Here is an 18,840-nt window from a genome sequence, read left to right as displayed (position 1 = left end):
CGAGAGAGGAAAAGGAGAGAGAGGAGAAGGAGAGGGAAAACAAGGAGGGAGAGAGAGAATTGAGGCAGGGGGTGGGGCCTGTAGAAAAATCGCTCTGTGCTTTGTTGGGTTGGTTCTGTAGCTTCAGCAGAATTGTGATTGACCTTTTCTGTGGATGGTAATGAGAGCAAGGCTGGAGTCTGAGTGGATAAAGAAATGTGTGTGAGGGTCTGGCCCAAGCCCACTCGGGTTACAGCCCCAGAAGAGCCATAATGGGGAACAGGCGCATTCCTGTACAGCGACTCCCAACTCCCTATCTATTTTCAAGGAAAGAAAAACAGAAAAAGAATGTTAGAGTCTTGGACAGGCATGGGCAAGGCGGCAGTAGCAGCCTGGGTCCAGGAGGGTTCTGCCATGTGGCCATAACGACTTCCTAGAGAGGAGGGGACAAAAGTGGCCGGGGCAGAGTGTCCTAGTGGAAGGCACATGGCGCTCAGAGGCAGACGAGCTGGATTTGGGTTCTGGCCTCTGCCTGGGAGTAGCTTCGAAGCCTTGAATGAGGGTGTAACATTCCTGAGCCTCTATATTTCTATCAGGGAATGTGGCAGAGTTTTAGGATTCAAATATTTTAAGCAATTAAACTTTTTTTTTTTTTGCGGTACGCAGTCCTCTCACTACCATGACCTTTCCCGTTGCGGAGCGCAGGCTCTGGACGCGCAGGCTCAGCGGCCATGGCTCACGGGCCCAGCCGGTCCGCGGCATGTGGGATCCTCCCGGACCGGGGCACGAACCCGTGTCCCCTGCATCGGCAGGCGGACTCTGAACCACTGCGCCACCAGGGAAGCCCAAGCAATAAAACCTTTAAGCCGAGGTTTTTAAAACGGTTTTTATTTTCAACCTAAATAAAACATGGATCATTAGTATATAAAGTAGATCAAACTGGAGTTGATCTGGTTGAAGGTTAGTATAGGTATAGAGGAGACAGACTTCAGCACCCACCATATCTGCCATTTCTTCTTATCCCCAGAGTTCTAAATATTCTAATTCTCAAGCCACTGTTAGAATTTATTGCATGTGTGAGACCTGTTGAACATCTTCTGTCTCTCCTGGGCATTCTATATTTCTCAGAGATTTCAAGTTTAAGAAGATGGCTTAGAGGGTGGAGCTGTGTACCATGTACACACAGTGCCCGGCACATAGTAAATGCCCAGTAAATAAAGCTCACATTCGTGTTGAATAAAGTTGGTCACAAATTGAGGAGCACAGCCTCCTGGGGCAGCTTTGGAAGCTCTTCAGTTCTCAGTGATTTTATCTCAATGCGCTGGCTGATATGAATTATCTCACAGGCCATAGGAGTTAAGAGACCAAGTTTTGTTCCAAGTCTACCTCCCACATTGTGTATGGCCACAGACATGCCACTTTCTTTATCTGGGCTTTGGTTTCATCACCTGGAAAAGGAGCCATTTGGATAAAAATAACCTCTAAGGGTCCTTATATCTCCTCTGTTCTGATGACACAATAATAACAAGAACAGTAATGATAGCTGGAATGTTTTTTGAGCTCTTACTGTATACCAGACATTGTACTAATAATTACAAATGGTTATTATTTGTAAACAATATACATTAGACAGCATGATTATACCCACTTAACATATGGTAAAATAGATGTAGAGTGTCAAGGAACCTGTTCAAAGCAAGCTGTAAGTGGGGATGTACCAGGATTTAATTCTACACAGTGTAAATGCAGGGCCCAACCTCTTAACCACTACACTTTATTACTGTTCATTCAATTATAATGCTTCCAGACGTGGAACATGGTATACTGTGGAACCACAATACATGTGTTGAATCGCACTGGTTCACCTTTGTACATGGAGACGCCCCCAGGCCTTTCTTAGTTGCCCCTCCACTGGGAAAGGAAGGACAGTGAGGGTCGCTGCATTCACCTGTCCCCTTCTAGCTTGCATTTAAACCTTCTGGAATAGAGTGCCAAAACAAGCAATCTTACAATTCACTTTATGGGTCTGTATTTAACAACCCTTCCTGTTGTCAGATTACAAGCTGTAGAAGGCCTTTTATTGTTTCATTTCCCAAGCCCGTAGAGCTAAGAGAGTGGCATGAATTCAATCTCAAACTGAAAAGAATTGTGAAAGTTCCCTTCCTAACACTGTCGTGTTTTTTTGTTTTTAAACATTCTCTAGGAGGCAGCATAACATAAAAGAAAAGGTATGGCTTTGGAATTAGGATGATATGGGTTCAAATCTCAGCTCTGTCTCTTCCTAAATTTGTGAGCTTAACTTCAGCTTTATAACAGAGATACTAACATTTAACTCAGTAAGATTGAATGTTGTGAGGATTAAATGGGAAAAACAAAAGTTGGCACTAAGATATCAGTTTCCTTCATATTAACTCTTTTCATTTGAAGGTTATTATGTATATATAGCCCCAAACAGAATTGGACACTAAGTATCCTTATAATGTGCTTATAGGACTATTTATATACTCCACATTATCCAGTTTCTTCACTTGAACTAAACCTGTAAACCTTAGAACTGTGTGCCGGTCTTACTGACCAGATGTATTTATGGGGCTTTTATCCATGGTCTAAATTATTCTGAAATGCATGGAAATATCTGGAAAACTGTCCATTTGAAAATGAATGTCAACCATCTTTCGGCTTGAAGACAGTTAATTAATACAGGCCACAGGCATACTGAATTCCCTCACGAAAGGCCAACTCTTTCAATGGCTATCTGGAAACAAACTGAGAAGCAGACAGACATGTATCCAAGCTCAAAGAAAACAAATGCAAGCAGCCAGACATGGAATCGTGAAAAACCAAGAGAAACAAAGCCCTCACTCCATCCAGTGAATAGTTCCATGTTTTTTTCTCCTTTATTTTTCACCCCATACATTATTCTGCTTTGACACCTATTGGAAGACATTGTTGGTTTATGATTTTACTATGGAAGAAGCTTGACATAAGAGACCTATAGAAGAAATAGGGATGCCAAAATTTGAGATAAAAGAAGTGTTAAATTTACCTCTTCATTTTTTAATAGCAAAACCTCTGATTCTAGACAGACTTTCTTCCTGGACTCAGCCTTTCTTTCTAGATTCCAGACCCATAAAAGAGTCATTGACCCCTTGCTACAGAAAGGAAAACTGAGACTTGAGAAGTTCAGGGACCTGTGATAAATGGTAGAACTCAAATTCAGTCCCAAGTCTGCCTGGCAATAGCAGCTGAACTTGTATGTCACTGACATTAGCCTGATTCAGACACTTGTTCTGGCATCTACATATCGAATCTATGAACTGTCTTTGTAAAAAGCAGAAAACAAAAAACACTCCTCATCAGATCTGCTTTGTTGGACCATAGGGACAAATACGTTTTAGAGCTCTTGTCCGTCTGAATCCCAGGGCCATCTAGACAGTTCAGTCAGACACGTGTCACATGGTTCCCTTGTGAGTGAAGGATGAAATTCTTCTTCACGAGACCAAAAGGAAGTGATCTGTAAATTCTGTCCCCTCAACTCCCTGGTAGAGAAGCACCGTGTCTTCTCAGACCCTTGGCCAGCATTATGGTTTCATGATGGTACCATCACGTTGGATTGTCCTTAATCCCAAGTAGAGAGAAGATAGTTAACAGCTGTCCTCCTCTTGTTTATTACCGAGAATCTAAGCGAGGAGAGACTACAAGGCCCTCCATATCAGGCATGAAGAAGAACAAGAAGTCAACAGTTGGGCGGCCTGATATCATTTCATATCGTGTGGTATGCAATACCTCACGTGCCTCTAAAATCATCCTGTTTTAGAACTGGAAGGGAACTTAGAGGCCACTTCGTCTGGCTCATTTACTTTATTTTTAAGTAATTTTTATTGATTTTCTTGTTACAAAAGCAATACATGTTCCTTGTAGATAATTTTAAAACGAGAGATAAGCAAAAATAAGAGAGAAAAAAATACCCATTATCTAACTTTCCAGACAAAGCCACTGCTATTCATTTACTGTATTTTATCCCTTCTTTTTCTAGATAGATAAATGTATAAAATGTCCACCAAAAATTATTCTGTAATAGTGTAACCTATCTTTTTAAACTTACTATGCCATGAATATCCTTTCAAATAACTTCATATTTTTCCACAATGTTATTATAATGGCTATAAAATATTCCATTGCATCATTGAACTATAATTGATATTACTGTTTTGATATCATTGAACATTTAGTTGTTTTAAAATTCTTGCTAGTTTAAATAGTACCACAGTGTTTATCCTCATAACTTAATCTTTGTGCACATCTATGTTATTTTATTTTTTCGGAAATCCTAACAGTGACTCTAGCACCTTCACTCTACAGAGGAGAAAACTAGAGTACAGAGATGGGAATTTAGTTCTCCAAAGCTATACAGCAAATTCTTCACAAAGCTAAGACTAGATCCCAAGATCCCAGATGTTCAGTTATTCTTTCTAGTCTTCATCTCGTCTTCTTTACGAGCCCTATTTCTAGTAAACTTCAGCAGCCTCCTAAAATCCAATGGCTAGACTGACTTTTAGAAATCATGGGGTTCGGGGCACTTTCTCTTCTATTGTCCCTTCCTATCTCATGACCTTCATCACTAATCAGTCACGGAACTCTTTCCCCCTTAGCCGGACCAGTCTCTGTCCATCTCAACATGACACTCCATGAATCCAGTGCCAGTGCGTAAGAGTGACCGTATGACATGAGACCTATTTTATATCCTTAGTCCAACTCCTTCATCGTACAAGGAAGGAACCAGCAATTCCAAGGAGGCTTGCTTAAGGAGTTAAGAGGAAGTTAGTGGCAGTGACAAGGCCAGAATAGTTATTCTAGACAGAAAGCCCTGTCCTCCTGTTGGATTTTCATGCATTTTTATTACAGAGTAATTTACCTCATTTGAGCTCTGCTACAATCTTATCAAGGTAGGTATTAGTATCTCCACTTCACAGTTGAGAAAATTCAGGCATAAATTTAAAAACGAGTCATCAGGAGTAGACACTGATCTGTGTCATTTTCATATCCTGTGCTTGTTCTGTCCATTAATCCTCTTAATAATGGTATCCAGACATTTGATGGGTTTGGACAATAGCAGGAATGTCTGCTCACCAAGGCCTGAGCTGGGGAGCTCATCTTTCTTTGTCTCCCTCCAGGAGAATTCCTGAGTTTTGCCGATGACTTACTCTCTGGCCTGGGTACATCTTGTGTAGCAGCTGGTCGAAGCCATGGAGAGGTCCCTGAAGTCAGTATCTACTCCGTCATCTTCAAGTGTCTGGAGCCCGACGGTCTCTACAAGTAAGACATACTTTGTGTGTGGGGAGCGTGAAGCAGACAGGACAATTTTAAGTCTGGGAGGCAAGGCACGAGTCATCTGTCCAGACCAGCCTAGTGTTTTATAGGCCCGTCTGTGTGTGCACCTTAATATGCTAAGACTTAGAAGTGTCCATTGGAGAAGTATGGCCACAGTGAGTCACAGAATCATACAAGGTTAGTGATAAAGGGTCCAGGGAGGCCAGTAACTTAAAACCGTCCCTCCTACTGATGAATCTGCAGCCCAAAGAGGGAAAGTGGCAAGTTAGCAAGGAAGGCTGTGACAGGAGTCCCTGCCTGGTGTTCTTTTCTCAGTTCCGTGATATTTCCTCTGAAAAATGTTAGATTAGCATATCAGAAGTGTCTACATATATGTAGTATATACACATATAATTTTTTTTATTAGTAGATTCATCCAGTCCCTTAGTAATAGTGTCATCATCACGCTTTCACAGAGTAGATTAGAGTCATCGCATCCAAATTTCTGGAGATGCGAAGGAAGTCATTCTGAGACTCATCTGTTCATCTCAGAGGGAAAACGGAGTCATTTTTTCTCTGTTTCCCACCTCAGTGAGTGTTGCCACATTCGGATGCAACCATCATAAGCTATAACATACAGTTCTAGCAACCAGCTCTCTTCATTCTCTAATTATGAAACCATAGGCCGCCTCCCTTACTAATCTAGAAAGCTGCAGTTGTTGACAAGGTGGGCATTGTTTTTTTTTTCTTTTTAACATCTTTGCTGAAGTATAATTGCTTTACAATGGTGTGTTAGTTTCTGCTGTATAACAAAGTGAATCAGCTATACATGTACATATATCCCCATATATCCTCCCTCTTGTGTCTCCTTCCCTCCCACCCTCCCTATCCCACCCCTAGGTGGACACAAAGCACCGAGCTGATCTCCCTGTGCTACGAGGCTGCTTCCCACTAGCTATCGATTTTACATTTGGTAGTGTGTATATGTCCATGCCACTCTCTCACTTTGTCCCAGCTTACCCTTCCCCCTCCCCGTGTCCTCAAGTCCATCTCTATGTCTGCGTCTTTATTCCTGTCCTGCCCCTGGGTCCTTCAGAACCATTTTTTTTTTTCGATTCCATATATATGTGTTAGCATACGGTATTTGTTTTTCTCTTTCTGACTTACTTCACTCTGTATGACAGACTCTAGGTCCATCCACCTCACTACAAATAACTCAATTTTGTTTCTTTTTATGGCTGAGTAATATGCCATTGTATATATGTGCTACATCTTCTTTATCCATTCATCTGTTGATGGACACTTAGGTTGCTTCCATGTCCTGGCTATTGTAAATAGAGCTGCAATGAACATTGTGGTACATGACTGTTTTTGAATTATGGTTTTCTCAGGGTATAAGGTAGGCATTGTTGACCAATTAATTATTCAACTCATTCATTTTTTTTCTTTTATTCATTGATTCATTCACTTATCCATCCATCTATCCAGCCATTTATCCATCTCTCCATCCATCCATCCATCCATCCATCCATCCATCCATCCCATTCATCTATTTATTCACTCATATACTCCATCATTCATTCACTTATTTATTCCTCAATTCTTTCATTCATTCACATTTTTATTTACTCATTTGTAACTCATTTACTTATTCAGCAGACATTGTCTGAATTTTCCTATGTCTTGGTACTGTGCTAGAATGCAAGTATAAATGTGCCTAAGACAAAGTTTCTATCCTCAGGTAACTAACTTATAACTTAATGGTAGTATGGAAGACCACAGACTGTGGATTCAAATCTGGTTATGACATATTTAGTTGTGTAGCCTTAGATAAGTCGCTTTACCTCTATGAGCCTCCGTAAAAGAGAAATAATAAAACCCAGGTTGCAGAGTTGCATGAGAATTAAACCAGGAGAAACCTAGCGTAGTATCTAAGTATGTGCTCAGTAAATGTTAGCCCCTTCACCATCTGTAAATCTCCCTCCCCTCCAAAACACATCCTATCCCCACTTCCTCTGGAAGACCATGGCTTTTCTGAAGACCACGGGGCTCTTTTGAACATGTGACATATTGAGGCTCATTGGTAACACCCAATGCGTTCACGTACCAAACTCAGGAATATCACCGTAAGATGGAAATCAGGGCTTCTGACTCTGGCTTTGCCACTGACTATCTATCTCATAGATGTTAGGGCCCAGGTTTTATTTCATTCAGAAGGGCAAACTCAGTTGGGGACGGTGAGAGCTGTAGGGATGAAATCCCAAAAGTACAACATGCTATCAGGTGTCTTCCAGTGGGACATGTGGGCAAACTTCACAGAGGCGATAGCATTTACCTCAGGCCTTCAGTAATGATTTGGTATTTAGATCTTGGGAGCGAGAGTCTATAGCCTCTCAGTCAGTAAGCTCTGACACCAACCCCTTGGGCTTTAGGGTCACTGCATCTATGAAACACGAGTATGTGACTAGATTATGAGCTGTATGATCCGCTCCAACCCTAAAGACTATGATCGTGTACAGAAAACAGCATTTTTGCAAGACTGCCTATGGCTGGTTTCTGGATCTTCTGTCCCTCACTGAGGGCATAGACTGCACTGGAGGCATACAGAGCTGGGTTCAGATCTCCACCCTGTGCTTTATCAGCTTGGCACTGAGTGAGCTTCTCAACCTTCCAGACTCCGCTTCCTCCTTTGTGAAGATGTAGGTAATACGGTGTCTGGCTCACTGGGACCCCAAGAGGTTTGATGAGCTCGTAATGCACAGAAGTTCTTCACTTTGTCACAAGCCCCCAGCAGGAGAGTGAGAAGTGTTAGCTGTTACCATCGTTGCTCTTGTTGCCCTTGCTGTAGTAATAATTAATTTCAACTCCCTCCGCCTCCATTCTCCAGCTGCTGGGAGAGATAGCATCTAGCAGAGAGGGACTGAGCCCTGGCAGGTGATTCCTATCTGCTGAGACACAAGTAGTAACCCTGTCTCTGGGTGACATTGTGGTGACTTGGCGTTAGCCAGGCTGGAAGCCTACAGGCCCATTATGTAGAAAGCAGTGAAATGTTTTATGGAACCCCGAAAGCAATTAACACTTAGAGCTGACAAATCAGCTGCCATCCTTTAGATAGAAGTGATGAGTGCTTTCCCTCGCCTCTTCTTTTACACACACACACACACACACACACACACACACACACACAGACACACACACACACCGCCTTCCCACCTCGTGAAGCAGGAACATCCTTTCTTCTCCTGTCTTGGAAATGTGCTTGTCATGAGCCTGTCATCCCTAACTCTGAACACTTCTTTATTTTATTTTTGAAATTGATTTTATTAATGGCCCTGGGATCTGGGCGCTCTGACAAGGAGCCAGGGTGTTGTTTGGACCCGTCTCTTATCCCACTGGCGGCTCTCCTTCCCTGAAGTCTGACCGATTCAGTCTCAAGTTTTAAAATAGTTCCAGTGTCAGTTCTTGGGGGTTTTCATTTTCTGCTTGCTTGTTTCTTACCAAAATTAGTTTTCTTCTTCTTGGGCCAAAAAGGCCATGTGTGGCAGTGGAAAGAGCGCAGGCTTTGGAGACAAGCGGAGCTGGGTGCAAATCCTGATTCTGCTGAGTACTCACGACCTGCCCTGGGACAAGTCATTTTTTCACTGCTCTATGCAATAGTTTCTCCCACTGGGAAAGGGGGGCTGATAATCTTTCCATTCTCGTAGAGTTATAGGGAAGAGCATTAAGTAAGAAACTCCACGAACAGGGTTTTTCAGATTGCATGGCATACGGGAAGTCTACAGGAAATGTTGGTTACTTTTGCTTCTTCCTGTTTCATTCTCCTTGACTCAGTTGATGGTTTTCAGTGTCTCTTTTTTCCAAGGACAATCCCAGAAGAGCTATTCTCTGTGAGGCAGGTTGGGGTCCCACTAGCCCTGGAAAGAATGAGTACCCAGGATCATTTGGGGAGAAATAGGATGAAAAGAGAGCATGGTCCAGACCCCTGAGTTTTAATTAAGCACAGCTGGGCACCAAACCTTCCATCCATGCTGCCAGAAGGTGTGATGGAAGGATTCAGGTGACACAGGCATGGAGGCGCTGTCTCTCAGGCAGGAAGTCTGGGTTCACATCCCACTACTGCCACTTCTGCCTCTGGGACCTTGGGCAGAATGTTCACATCCTCTCCTTGTTTCACAAGTTCAGGATCTTCAAAATGAAGATGCGTTAGATCCACCCCAGCTTGAGAGTTCTGGGAATGCATACTTCTGCCATGGGACTTTTTTCTCATTCTCTCTCTTCTCCTCCGGGGCTCTTGCTCTTACAACTTCACCTTTGTTTTACCCTACCATACCTCTCTGCATCTCTGTCCGTCTCCCCTTTCCTTTTTTTTTTTTTTTGTGGTACGTGGGCCTCTCACTGTTGTGGCCTCTCCTGTTGCGGAGCACAGGCTCTGGACGCGCAGGCTCAGCGGCCATGGCTCACGGGCCCAGCCGCTCCGCGGCACGTGGGATCTTCCCAGACCGGGGCACGAACCCGTGTCCCCTGCATCGGCAGGCGGACTCTCAACCACTGCGCCACCAGGGAAGCCCTCCCGTTTCCTTTTATTCCCTCTCTCGTGTGAGTGCTCTCTGCATAGCTCACTGTCTTTGTCTGTCTGCCATTCTCCAATCATTCCTTTTTTGCCTTTCTATCTGTTAATCTCTTAATTTCTGTTTCTCTGTCCTGTTTCTTATTTGAGTTTTGGTTCCTCCTTCTCTCTCTCTGAATCAGGCCCCTCTTTATCCCCACTCCCTCTCTGCACCCCACCTAGGAAGGCAAATTGCTTCTGCAGCCCCTCTATCCATGTAATTTTACACAACACCGCAGAGTTGAGACCAATTGGAGGAGTGAGAGTCAAGGCTGATTCTCTCGTCCTAAGCTCACCCTGGTGTAACAAAACAGAAACATCAGCACTTGGGCCTGTTTAAATTGAATGTCCTTGTTTGTTTCATTTGTTTTACTTTTGAATGAAAACAAACAAAGAGCAGCAGAGGGAGAGGGTCCCCAGACGTTCTGACAGTGTGACCAGCTCTTGCACCTTTGGGTTGTTGGAGTCCGAGGGTAACCCCGAGCAGGAATCTCCACTCAAGGTGGGAGGGTCAGCCCAGGCTGGGCACTCACCATCCCTGCCCTTGCCTGGCTGGAGGCCTAGACACCCTTTTTGTCGCCACTCCCCAATTTCCTATTGTCCAAGGTAATTAGCCTCTGTCTTGTCTTGGCTGCCTTGCTTTCTCTGATCGTGGATGACTGCCAAAGTGTCCTGCGCAAACACACAGCAGCAGCCAGGCCTAATTCCTGGGGTGGGAGCTCATTCCCACACATGCAGAGGCTTGCTCCAGGCCTGCCCTCACCTCCTTGGCCTCAGCTCTGTGAAAGGAATGCCAAGGGAGCCTGCGTCCTGCAACCACGTGCCAACATCCACGGTGGGACCAGAGGCTCAGGGGAAATGTTCCTTCTTATCAGGGGTGGCTGGAGTTGGAGGAGAGGAGTAAAAGGAAAACCAGGGCCCTGGAGGAGGGAAGAGCCTGAGGTCAGGAGTCAGACAGCAGTTCCCACGCTTGTTCCAAGTGAGACCTGGGCCCAGTTCCTCCTGCTCCTCGGGCCTTGATGTTCTCATCTGTGAAATGGAAAAGTTAAACTCAGTGAGCTCTGTGACTTGCACACTGAGGTAGAGGTGGAGACTCCAGACCAGTGTCCTGATTCTCGGTGCCCCAGTACTTTCTGGATCCCGGGAGTGTAGTGGTGATACTAATTTATTGAGTACTCACTATGTGTCAGGAGCAGTGCTTTAAGGATGTTACACGTGCTCTCTCACTTCATCCTCGCCGTAACCCTGTGGATCTGGTATCACCATCATCTTCATGTTTCATTTCACAGAGGGAAAAACTGAGACTTCAAGAAGTAAACATTTTGCCCAGAGTCACATGATAAAAAGAGATAGAGCTGAGAGTCATACCCAAGCTGACCCACCCTTCCCTTCCCCCACATGCTGTCCCTGCCCGTGTCCACTCACACATGGGGAGTTGTCAGAAGTACCTGGTAAGAATAGTGGAAGAGGGCCTTCTAACTGCAAGCAAATGTTTGCAATGGAAAGAACTTTGGGGACAAGAAGACCCTGATCCTCAGGAAAGGAACTTCACACCTCATCTTTCTCATCTGTAAAATGGAGCTTATTAATTCATCCATGAACTGGAGATAATTAATTATACCTCCCCAAGTTTTTGCAAAGATTAAACTCGATAGTATATGAGAAAGGGCTTTGAATTTGTCCTAAGATTGTGTGAACATGAAACGTTATGATCACTCTGTCAAAAAAAGCAGCCAAGGGACGGGCAATAGATATTTTGAATCCACATCCCTTCCCACACCCCACCACAATATACATATTTTTAAGTTAGGCCTTTGAAATCAGACAGAGGTGAGTTTTTACCTTGGCTCCAATACCTGTGCTGTGTGGCCTTGGGCAAATTTCTTAATCTCTCTGAGTTTCAATTTTGTCATCTTTAAAATGGAATCATGACAGGACCTATTTCATAGGTTTGTGGGGATTCGATGAACTGAAACATGTAAAGAGCACAAGAGAGCGTCTAGCTCATTGTCAGTACTTAATAAATGATGAGAGGGGGAAGGATAACCACTGTTATTACTCTTTGTGATTATATACTTTACCTAAGCATCGTGCCTGGGGTTGCCACTGTTGGCCACTGTGTTCTCAGCATTCCAGTGGGGAGAGCAAGTCAATCCTTCATCTGGCACTGATTCCTTTTATTCATCACTCCCTAGGCACACTTGCTAGAATGTATTAGAATGTACCTTCCATAAGGTCTTTGCTTCTACTGTTCTTTCCCCAGGATAGCCTTCTCCTGGCTCTTCCCATGATCAGTACCTTACTCTCCTTCAGGTCTAGGATTAAATGTCATTTCCTTAGAAAGCCCTTCTTTGACCACATTATCTACAACAGATAACACCTGCTATACACACAGACGCATAAAGCCATGGCACTTACTAAAGCTGTAGTGATTCAGTATCTGATTTATTGGTTTGTTGTCTGTCTTTTCACACCAGACCGTCAGCTGCATAGAGCAGGGTCTATGTCGGCCTTTGTCATCCTGTATTCCTGGTGCCTAGAACAGTGTCTGATGCCAGTAAAGAATCCAGTAAATCGTTGTTGAATGATTTGAACAAATTTCGAAGTCAATGCAGAAATCTGGAGATACTGACTTCTCCCCTTCACTCACTCACCATCTCTAACTCACTTTCTCACCAAATATTCAGGAGACAGCCACTGTGTGTCCGGCTGTGGTCTGGTACCATATCTCTACATCTATCTCTAGGTTTCTATGTCTCTGTATCTATCTATCTACCTATCTATCCATCTATCTACCTATCTTAAACCTTACTGAATTTAATCCTGAAAACAACTCTCTAAGGCAGTGACTGTTATTCTTGTCCAACAGATTAGGCTGTTAAGGCACAGAGAGGTTAGATAAGTTGACCAGAGCCTCAAGGCTAGTAAATGGAGAAGATACAATTTGAATTCAGCCAATTTATTTCCAGAGCTTGAACTTGAAATTACCACACTAGTTTATGAGAAGAATTGGACATGTAGAAGTAGCAAGGTTCAGGGGTGGAAGCTGTTTAAAGGGATCTTTTGTGCAGAGATCCATACTCAGATGAGCTGGAAACACTATGGAAAACAGATTTTGAGTCCTGACACCAAAAGCTACATGACTCCCACTGAACTCCAGACTTCTCCCTGCCTCTGCAACCCTGGTGATGCCACGTAAACAGTTGAGCCCTGAGTCTGCACAAGGACCCCTGCTCTTCCTAGGAATGTACTCCCAATGCCATTCTTGAGATACCCAGTATCTCCAGCTCTCATCTGCTGGGTTGTTTCCCAACGTCCCCAGGCTGCCATGTGTTTCTGCAAACAAGTCCAGGCTCCCTGCCCCAAAATACTATTCCAAAAGCCCAGGGGGCTTGACACCTTGGATGGAGCATTGCTGGGCCCCCCATCACCTCCAGGAACCCCACCCCCACCCCCTTCCCGGGCACAGCCAGGGCAGCACATCGAAGAAGCAGCCAGGGCCACCGCCATGGATACTATAATTACATATTAGATGGAATCCCAAAGTTTCCTTTTATTTACATTCCTACCCTACCCTCTTCATTTCCTCTCTTTGTGCCAAGAATCAGCACAGAATTTACTGGAAAAAGCATGAAAGTCATCAGGAGCCCTTCAGGTCTGGCGTTTATGAATGCTTGCCCAGATGAAGGGAGGCGAGAGCTGGAGGGTCATCCTGCGTCTGGCCCTAAGCAGCTATGAAGCCTTGGACAAGGAGTTTCCATTTTGGAGGCCTGCGTTTCTCCCTTTGTAGAAGAGGGATCGAATGGGGCCATCCCGAAGAATGTTTCATGAATTCAGGTGAATTCGGAGGCTGTGTATCTCAGGAGATAATGGAGGCAAGGATTTGGACTCCAAGCCCTGGCAATCAGAGAGGGAAGGGTTGGAGTCCGGGCGGAAGAGTTTCATTCAGCTTAAGGCTCCATGCTTCTTCCCTCTTCCAGCTTCAGTGACCCTGTCTATGCAGTGGGCCTCTTGAGCCAAGTCCCAGCGTGACCGGGCCAGCTTCTCAGGGGACTTTCAGCTCCTGGGAGGAAGGAGATATGCACAGAGGAAGCCTTCCATGCTGACCGGGGCCTGGGCTGTAGCCTCTGAGAGCTGAGGCTGAGGCCCAAGGTTGATCCAGGACACAGAAGGGAAAGAAGCCAGGACAGGCCTGACAATTCCTGCCTTGCTCTTTACTGGCTTTTTCTCCCCACTGTGAAACTCTCTCAGTCCTTTTTTTCTCTTCAACCCTCTCTCCCTCCCTTCCTTCCTTCCTCTTCTCCCCTGTCCGGGCGGAAGAGTTTCATTCAGCTTAAGGCTCCATGCTTCTTCCCTCTTCCAGCTTCAGTGACCCTGTCTATGCAGTGGGCCTCTTGAGCCAAGTCCCAGCGTGACCGGGCCAGCTTCTCAGGGGACTTTCAGCTCCTGGGAGGAAGGAGATATGCACAGAGGAAGCCTTCCATGCTGACCGGGGCCTGGGCTGTAGCCTCTGAGAGCTGAGGCTGAGGCCCAAGGTTGATCCAGGACACAGAAGGGAAAGAAGCCAGGACAGGCCTGACAATTCCTGCCTTGCTCTTTACTGGCTTTTTCTCCCCACTGTGAAACTCTCTCAGTCCTTTTTTTCTCTTCAACCCTCTCTCCCCCCCTTCCTTCCTTCCTCTTCCCCCCCCCCCCTTCCTCTCTCCCTTCCTCTCTCCCTGAGTCCTCTCCTGTTTTTCTAACATCTCTCCTCTCCCCCAACCCTCGCCGCCCCTTTTTGTCCATTTCTGATTGTCTCTGACTCCTCTTTCCCTCTCTTTCTTCCTGTCCCATCCTTGCTCTCTCTCTGCTCTGAGCAGGGATGCTGCCTCTCTCTCAGCACTCTGACTTCTCGTCTGTCTGTCTGTCTCAGTCTTTTGTGTCGGTGTCTCCTTCTCTTATACTTGCTCTCTCTGTATCTGTACATCCTGCCTCTTTCTCCTTTTCTTATCACTCCTTAGTCTCTCTTGCTTGGTCCCATGATCTCTCTTCTTCCATGTTCCTGTGCGTTATCTACCCGCTCCACCCCTCCTACCACAGCCTAGGAACAAAGGTCTGGACCTGTTATATGACACTGGGGTGAACAGCCAGTTGGGTGTGGCCAAGGGTCCCAGAGCTCAGCAGGGGCCGGGCGCCTCTGATGTCCCATAACCCAGATGGAATGTGAACTTTCTCTGGCTGTGGTGCCCTGTCCTATTGGTCAGGGGGTGGGGTGAGGGGGGGCAGCCTAGCTACTCAAGACTCAATTCCATCTAGCGTCAGGTCACACTAACCTCTCCAAAGTGTTCAGTTGGGGCCCCAGAGAGGGAAAGAGCTGTCCTCAAGCCAGAAGCAAATACAGCCGTGAGTCCCAAGCCAAGAGAGACTCGTAGAGGAAAAATAACGCTGTTTTTCAGCCGACAGACAGTGAGGCTCCTAAAACCTGCTGGGGACTCTCAGGCAGGCTGTTCTTTCCTCAAGCTGCATCAGGATTTCATCCAGGAATGGGACGCCAGCCAGGCTTCTAGAGGGACAGGGCACAGACTGCTTGTGCAAACTCGTGGAGGGTGGAGAGATGGGACCTGAGGCCGTGCTGGGGAACTAGGCCTTGAATGCCAGGCATAGGAGCTGAACTTGGTCCTGCAGGCAGTGGGGAACCAAAAAAAGCTGTTGAGCAGGCCCAGGCTGTATTTACACCTGTGTTTTTGGTGACAACCCTGACTGGGGTGTGGAGAACAGGCTGCGTTGAGTTGAGAGACAGTGAGGCCATTTGGTGCAAGTAAAGGCGAGGTCCTCACACATTGGGGATCCAGTGAGTGGTGCCCTGCGTAGGGCATGTGCCAGGTAGAAGTGGAGCAGCATGGGCTCAGCTCAGTTCTGGAAACATCCGGAAACAGCTTTTCCTCTTCTTAACAACTGGTGTCTGTGCTGAGCACTCAGGAAAAGGACATATATGTTGGGTATCCACAATGTGCCTTATACTAAGCTAGTCACCTGGGATTCAGAACTAACCAAGCCAAACAAAGTCTGTGCCCTCGTGGAGCTCAGAGTCATGGTGGGGAGGCAGAGGAGACTAGCTCGACGATGCTTCACGTCATGCTCTGATGGGAAAGACCGGGGGCTGTGGAAATATCAAGGAAGGGTCGCTAACCCAGACGAGTCTAGTGCAGGGCCATTTTGCAGACCTGCTGTGAAGTCTTCCTGCAGAAGTAAGAGGAGGTGTTGCCCTGGGTTGAATAGCATCCCCCCAGAATTCATGACTACCTGAAACCTCAGAATGTGACCTTACTTGGAAATAGAGTCTTTGAAAATGTAATGAACTAAGGATCAAGATGAGATTTAACTGTAACTAGGTTGGTTCCTAAGTCCAATATAATATAGTGGCTGGTGTCACTCTAAGAGGAAAAGACACACAGAAGAAGGCCACGTGAAGATAAAGGTGGGGATTAGAGTTATGCTACCACAAGTCAAAGAACACCTGGGGCCCTCAGAAGCCAGAAAAGGCAAGGAAGGATCCTTCCCAAGAGCCCCCAGGGGGAGCCTGGCCCTGCCGACACCTTGATTTCAGACTCCTGGCCTCCAGCACTGTGAGATAATATGTTTCTGTTGTTTTAAGCCACTAGGTAATATGTTATGGCAGCTACAGGAAACTAATACAGGGGTTTCAGGCAGGGGATAGATTATGAGAAACCTGGAAACTGAGAGATAGCATGATGGGGCAGAGAGTAGATCTGGAGTCAGGAGGGCAAGGGGAGGTAAGAGAGCTGGGACTACTGAGCAGGTGAGGGCCTCGCCAGCCGTGTTGGAGCCCCAAGGGCAGCGTGGCAAAGATTCAGTGGAGGATGGTATGAACGAGCCTCACGGCTGCAAGGAGAGTTGGCTTGCAAGGGGAAGACTAAACATCTGAACAGCGTCCAGAGGAGAGGAAGCAGGTCAGCAGGGGCCCTAGAAATGATGCCCCTGGAGAACATTTCAGGGGCCTGGACGGTTTGTTCAAGTTAAGAGAGGACCCGGGAGGATGGCCCATCGTCTTCAGCCCTCTGTAGAGCCACACAGGTATCAGAGGCACAGATGTGCTCACTCTGACCCTGGGGAACAGGATGAGGTGATTGGCTGCGAGGAAGGCAAATTTCAGGTCACTGTCAAGAAACGTTCCGGGGCTGGCCTTCAGTGGGCTGGTAATCTCAGGGGGTGGTAAGCCCCATGCTTGGGGAGCAGGAAGCTGAGGGAGATGGAACAAACCCTCGGCAGGGCTTTATAAGGAGGAACTGGCAAGTGCCATGAATGGGTCAGTGTGACCAGATGCTCGATAACAGGGAGCAGTGGGGACAGTGGTAAACTAGAAATGGAGCAGAGAATCCTTAGCTCCAGCTAATCATTACTATGTGAGAACGTCAGCCATAAACCTAGGCTTAAATGAAATCTCTTAGTAGTACTTGCTGGAAACCAATTTAATACTGGTCATATAAACCAATTTTGCAGGTCACAATTAGTCTGCAGGTTATTAATTTAAAATCTCTAAGTTAACTCTCTCAGTATATAGATAAGGGAGCCGAGGCCCAGAGAGACCCATAGGCTTCACAGTGAAAGCAGAACCAGGATTAGCACACAGGGGTCCTGACACTCAATCCACGGCTCTTACCAGCAGGCCTTGACCCCCTACCTTTTACCTCGGGGGTGCTTTGGTAGGGGGAAAGCACAGGGACATCTCAGCGTGGAGAGGAGTTCCCAGGATGGGGTCACAAGCCACACTCGGCTCTGTGCCCAGCTATACTGCCCATCAACCAGCGGCCTTGGGCAAAGAGCTTCCTCTTTCTGAACCTCAGTTTCTTCCTCATCACAATGAGAAGACTGGATGGCAAAGTCCCTTCCTTCTCTGACCTTTTAGGACTCTAGGAACTCCTGAAATAGGAATGGACCCACACTCAAAGCCAGGCCTCTCCCTGCTCCCATTATCTTGGCTGTGGGTCCAACACCACATGCTGAGGGCCTCCCCTCGCCACCCACCCATTTCTAAACTCCCACCTCCATCTGTGAAGGAGGCTGTTGCTATGAGCAGTCTTGAGGTCATCACTGGAAAGGTGTTAACAGACTACAGGAGATCACCATGAATGATGTGTAGAAACTCAGAGGCAAGACAGAATCCAGATTTCTGGCATTTTTCCTTTTGCTTTATTCTCCTTTACCCCAAGGACAGATTCCCCCATGTACCAACAACCCCATTCTGCTTTCACATTTGAATCACAGCACAATAGGGCTTGAGGACTCAGACATCATGGACCTGATCCTTCTCTCTTTATAGAAGAAACTGAAGGTCAGGGAGGGCAAGGGCCTGCCCTTGGTCACTCAGAGAACCAACATCAGAGCTGGGCTGGACCAGGGCTCTAGATTCCACTATAGACCAGCTGCTGCTCTCTGGTCCTAGACCGGAGCACACACGCCCCCTATCATCTTGGGCATCTGAGAGGCTAAGAGTCTAGGATTTTAAGTTAGACTGTCCTAGTGTCAATTCAAATCTCAGTCACTTTCTGGCTGTACAACATACTTATTTTCCTGGGTCTCAATTTCCACATCTGTAAGGTGAGCGTATTGGTACTCCCTACATTAGAGTTTTGCTGTGATACAAATATAGAGTAGTTAACACATGCAAAGCTCCCAGGCATAGCAGGCACAGCACACAGTAGGTGCTTAATATCAAGTACATACAAGACGTTCCTTTAGTAGGCCTTCATCAGGGATGACCATGAAAGACAATCATGATTGGCTAATTGTCCTGCCCTCTGTGAAGTTGCTTACACGTCTCTGTTCTCTCTGAGCATCTTCCAGGCGCCTCTGGACATGATGTGGCAATTTTGGTATCATTTTGCCCAAACACTTGACATAACGAGATGCCTGCTCTCCTTTTTTTTTTTTTTTTTTTTTTTTTT

At 46.0% G+C, this 18,840-nt stretch overlaps 1 protein-coding gene across 1 annotated transcript in view; it reads left to right on the top strand.

The window, feature by feature from the left end:
- The window catches only part of ASTN2 (astrotactin 2), a 614,159-nt gene that overhangs the window by 553,123 nt on the left and 42,196 nt on the right, over positions 1–18,840 (top strand). Inside the window, exon 17 of the mRNA XM_024762620.1 lies at positions 5,154–5,295. Coding sequence (XP_024618388.1) covers positions 5,154–5,295 — 142 coding nt within the window. The remainder of the gene's footprint in view (positions 1–5,153; positions 5,296–18,840) is intronic.

The sequence above is a fragment of the Neophocaena asiaeorientalis genome, unplaced genomic scaffold (genome assembly GCF_003031525.2).
Source record: "Neophocaena asiaeorientalis asiaeorientalis breed wild unplaced genomic scaffold, Neophocaena_asiaeorientalis_V1.1 scaffold78, whole genome shotgun sequence".
Taxonomy (NCBI): Eukaryota; Metazoa; Chordata; class Mammalia; order Artiodactyla; family Phocoenidae; genus Neophocaena; species Neophocaena asiaeorientalis.
The sequence above is the reverse complement of the archived record's forward strand: the minus strand, read 5'-3'. Positions and strand labels throughout refer to the sequence as shown.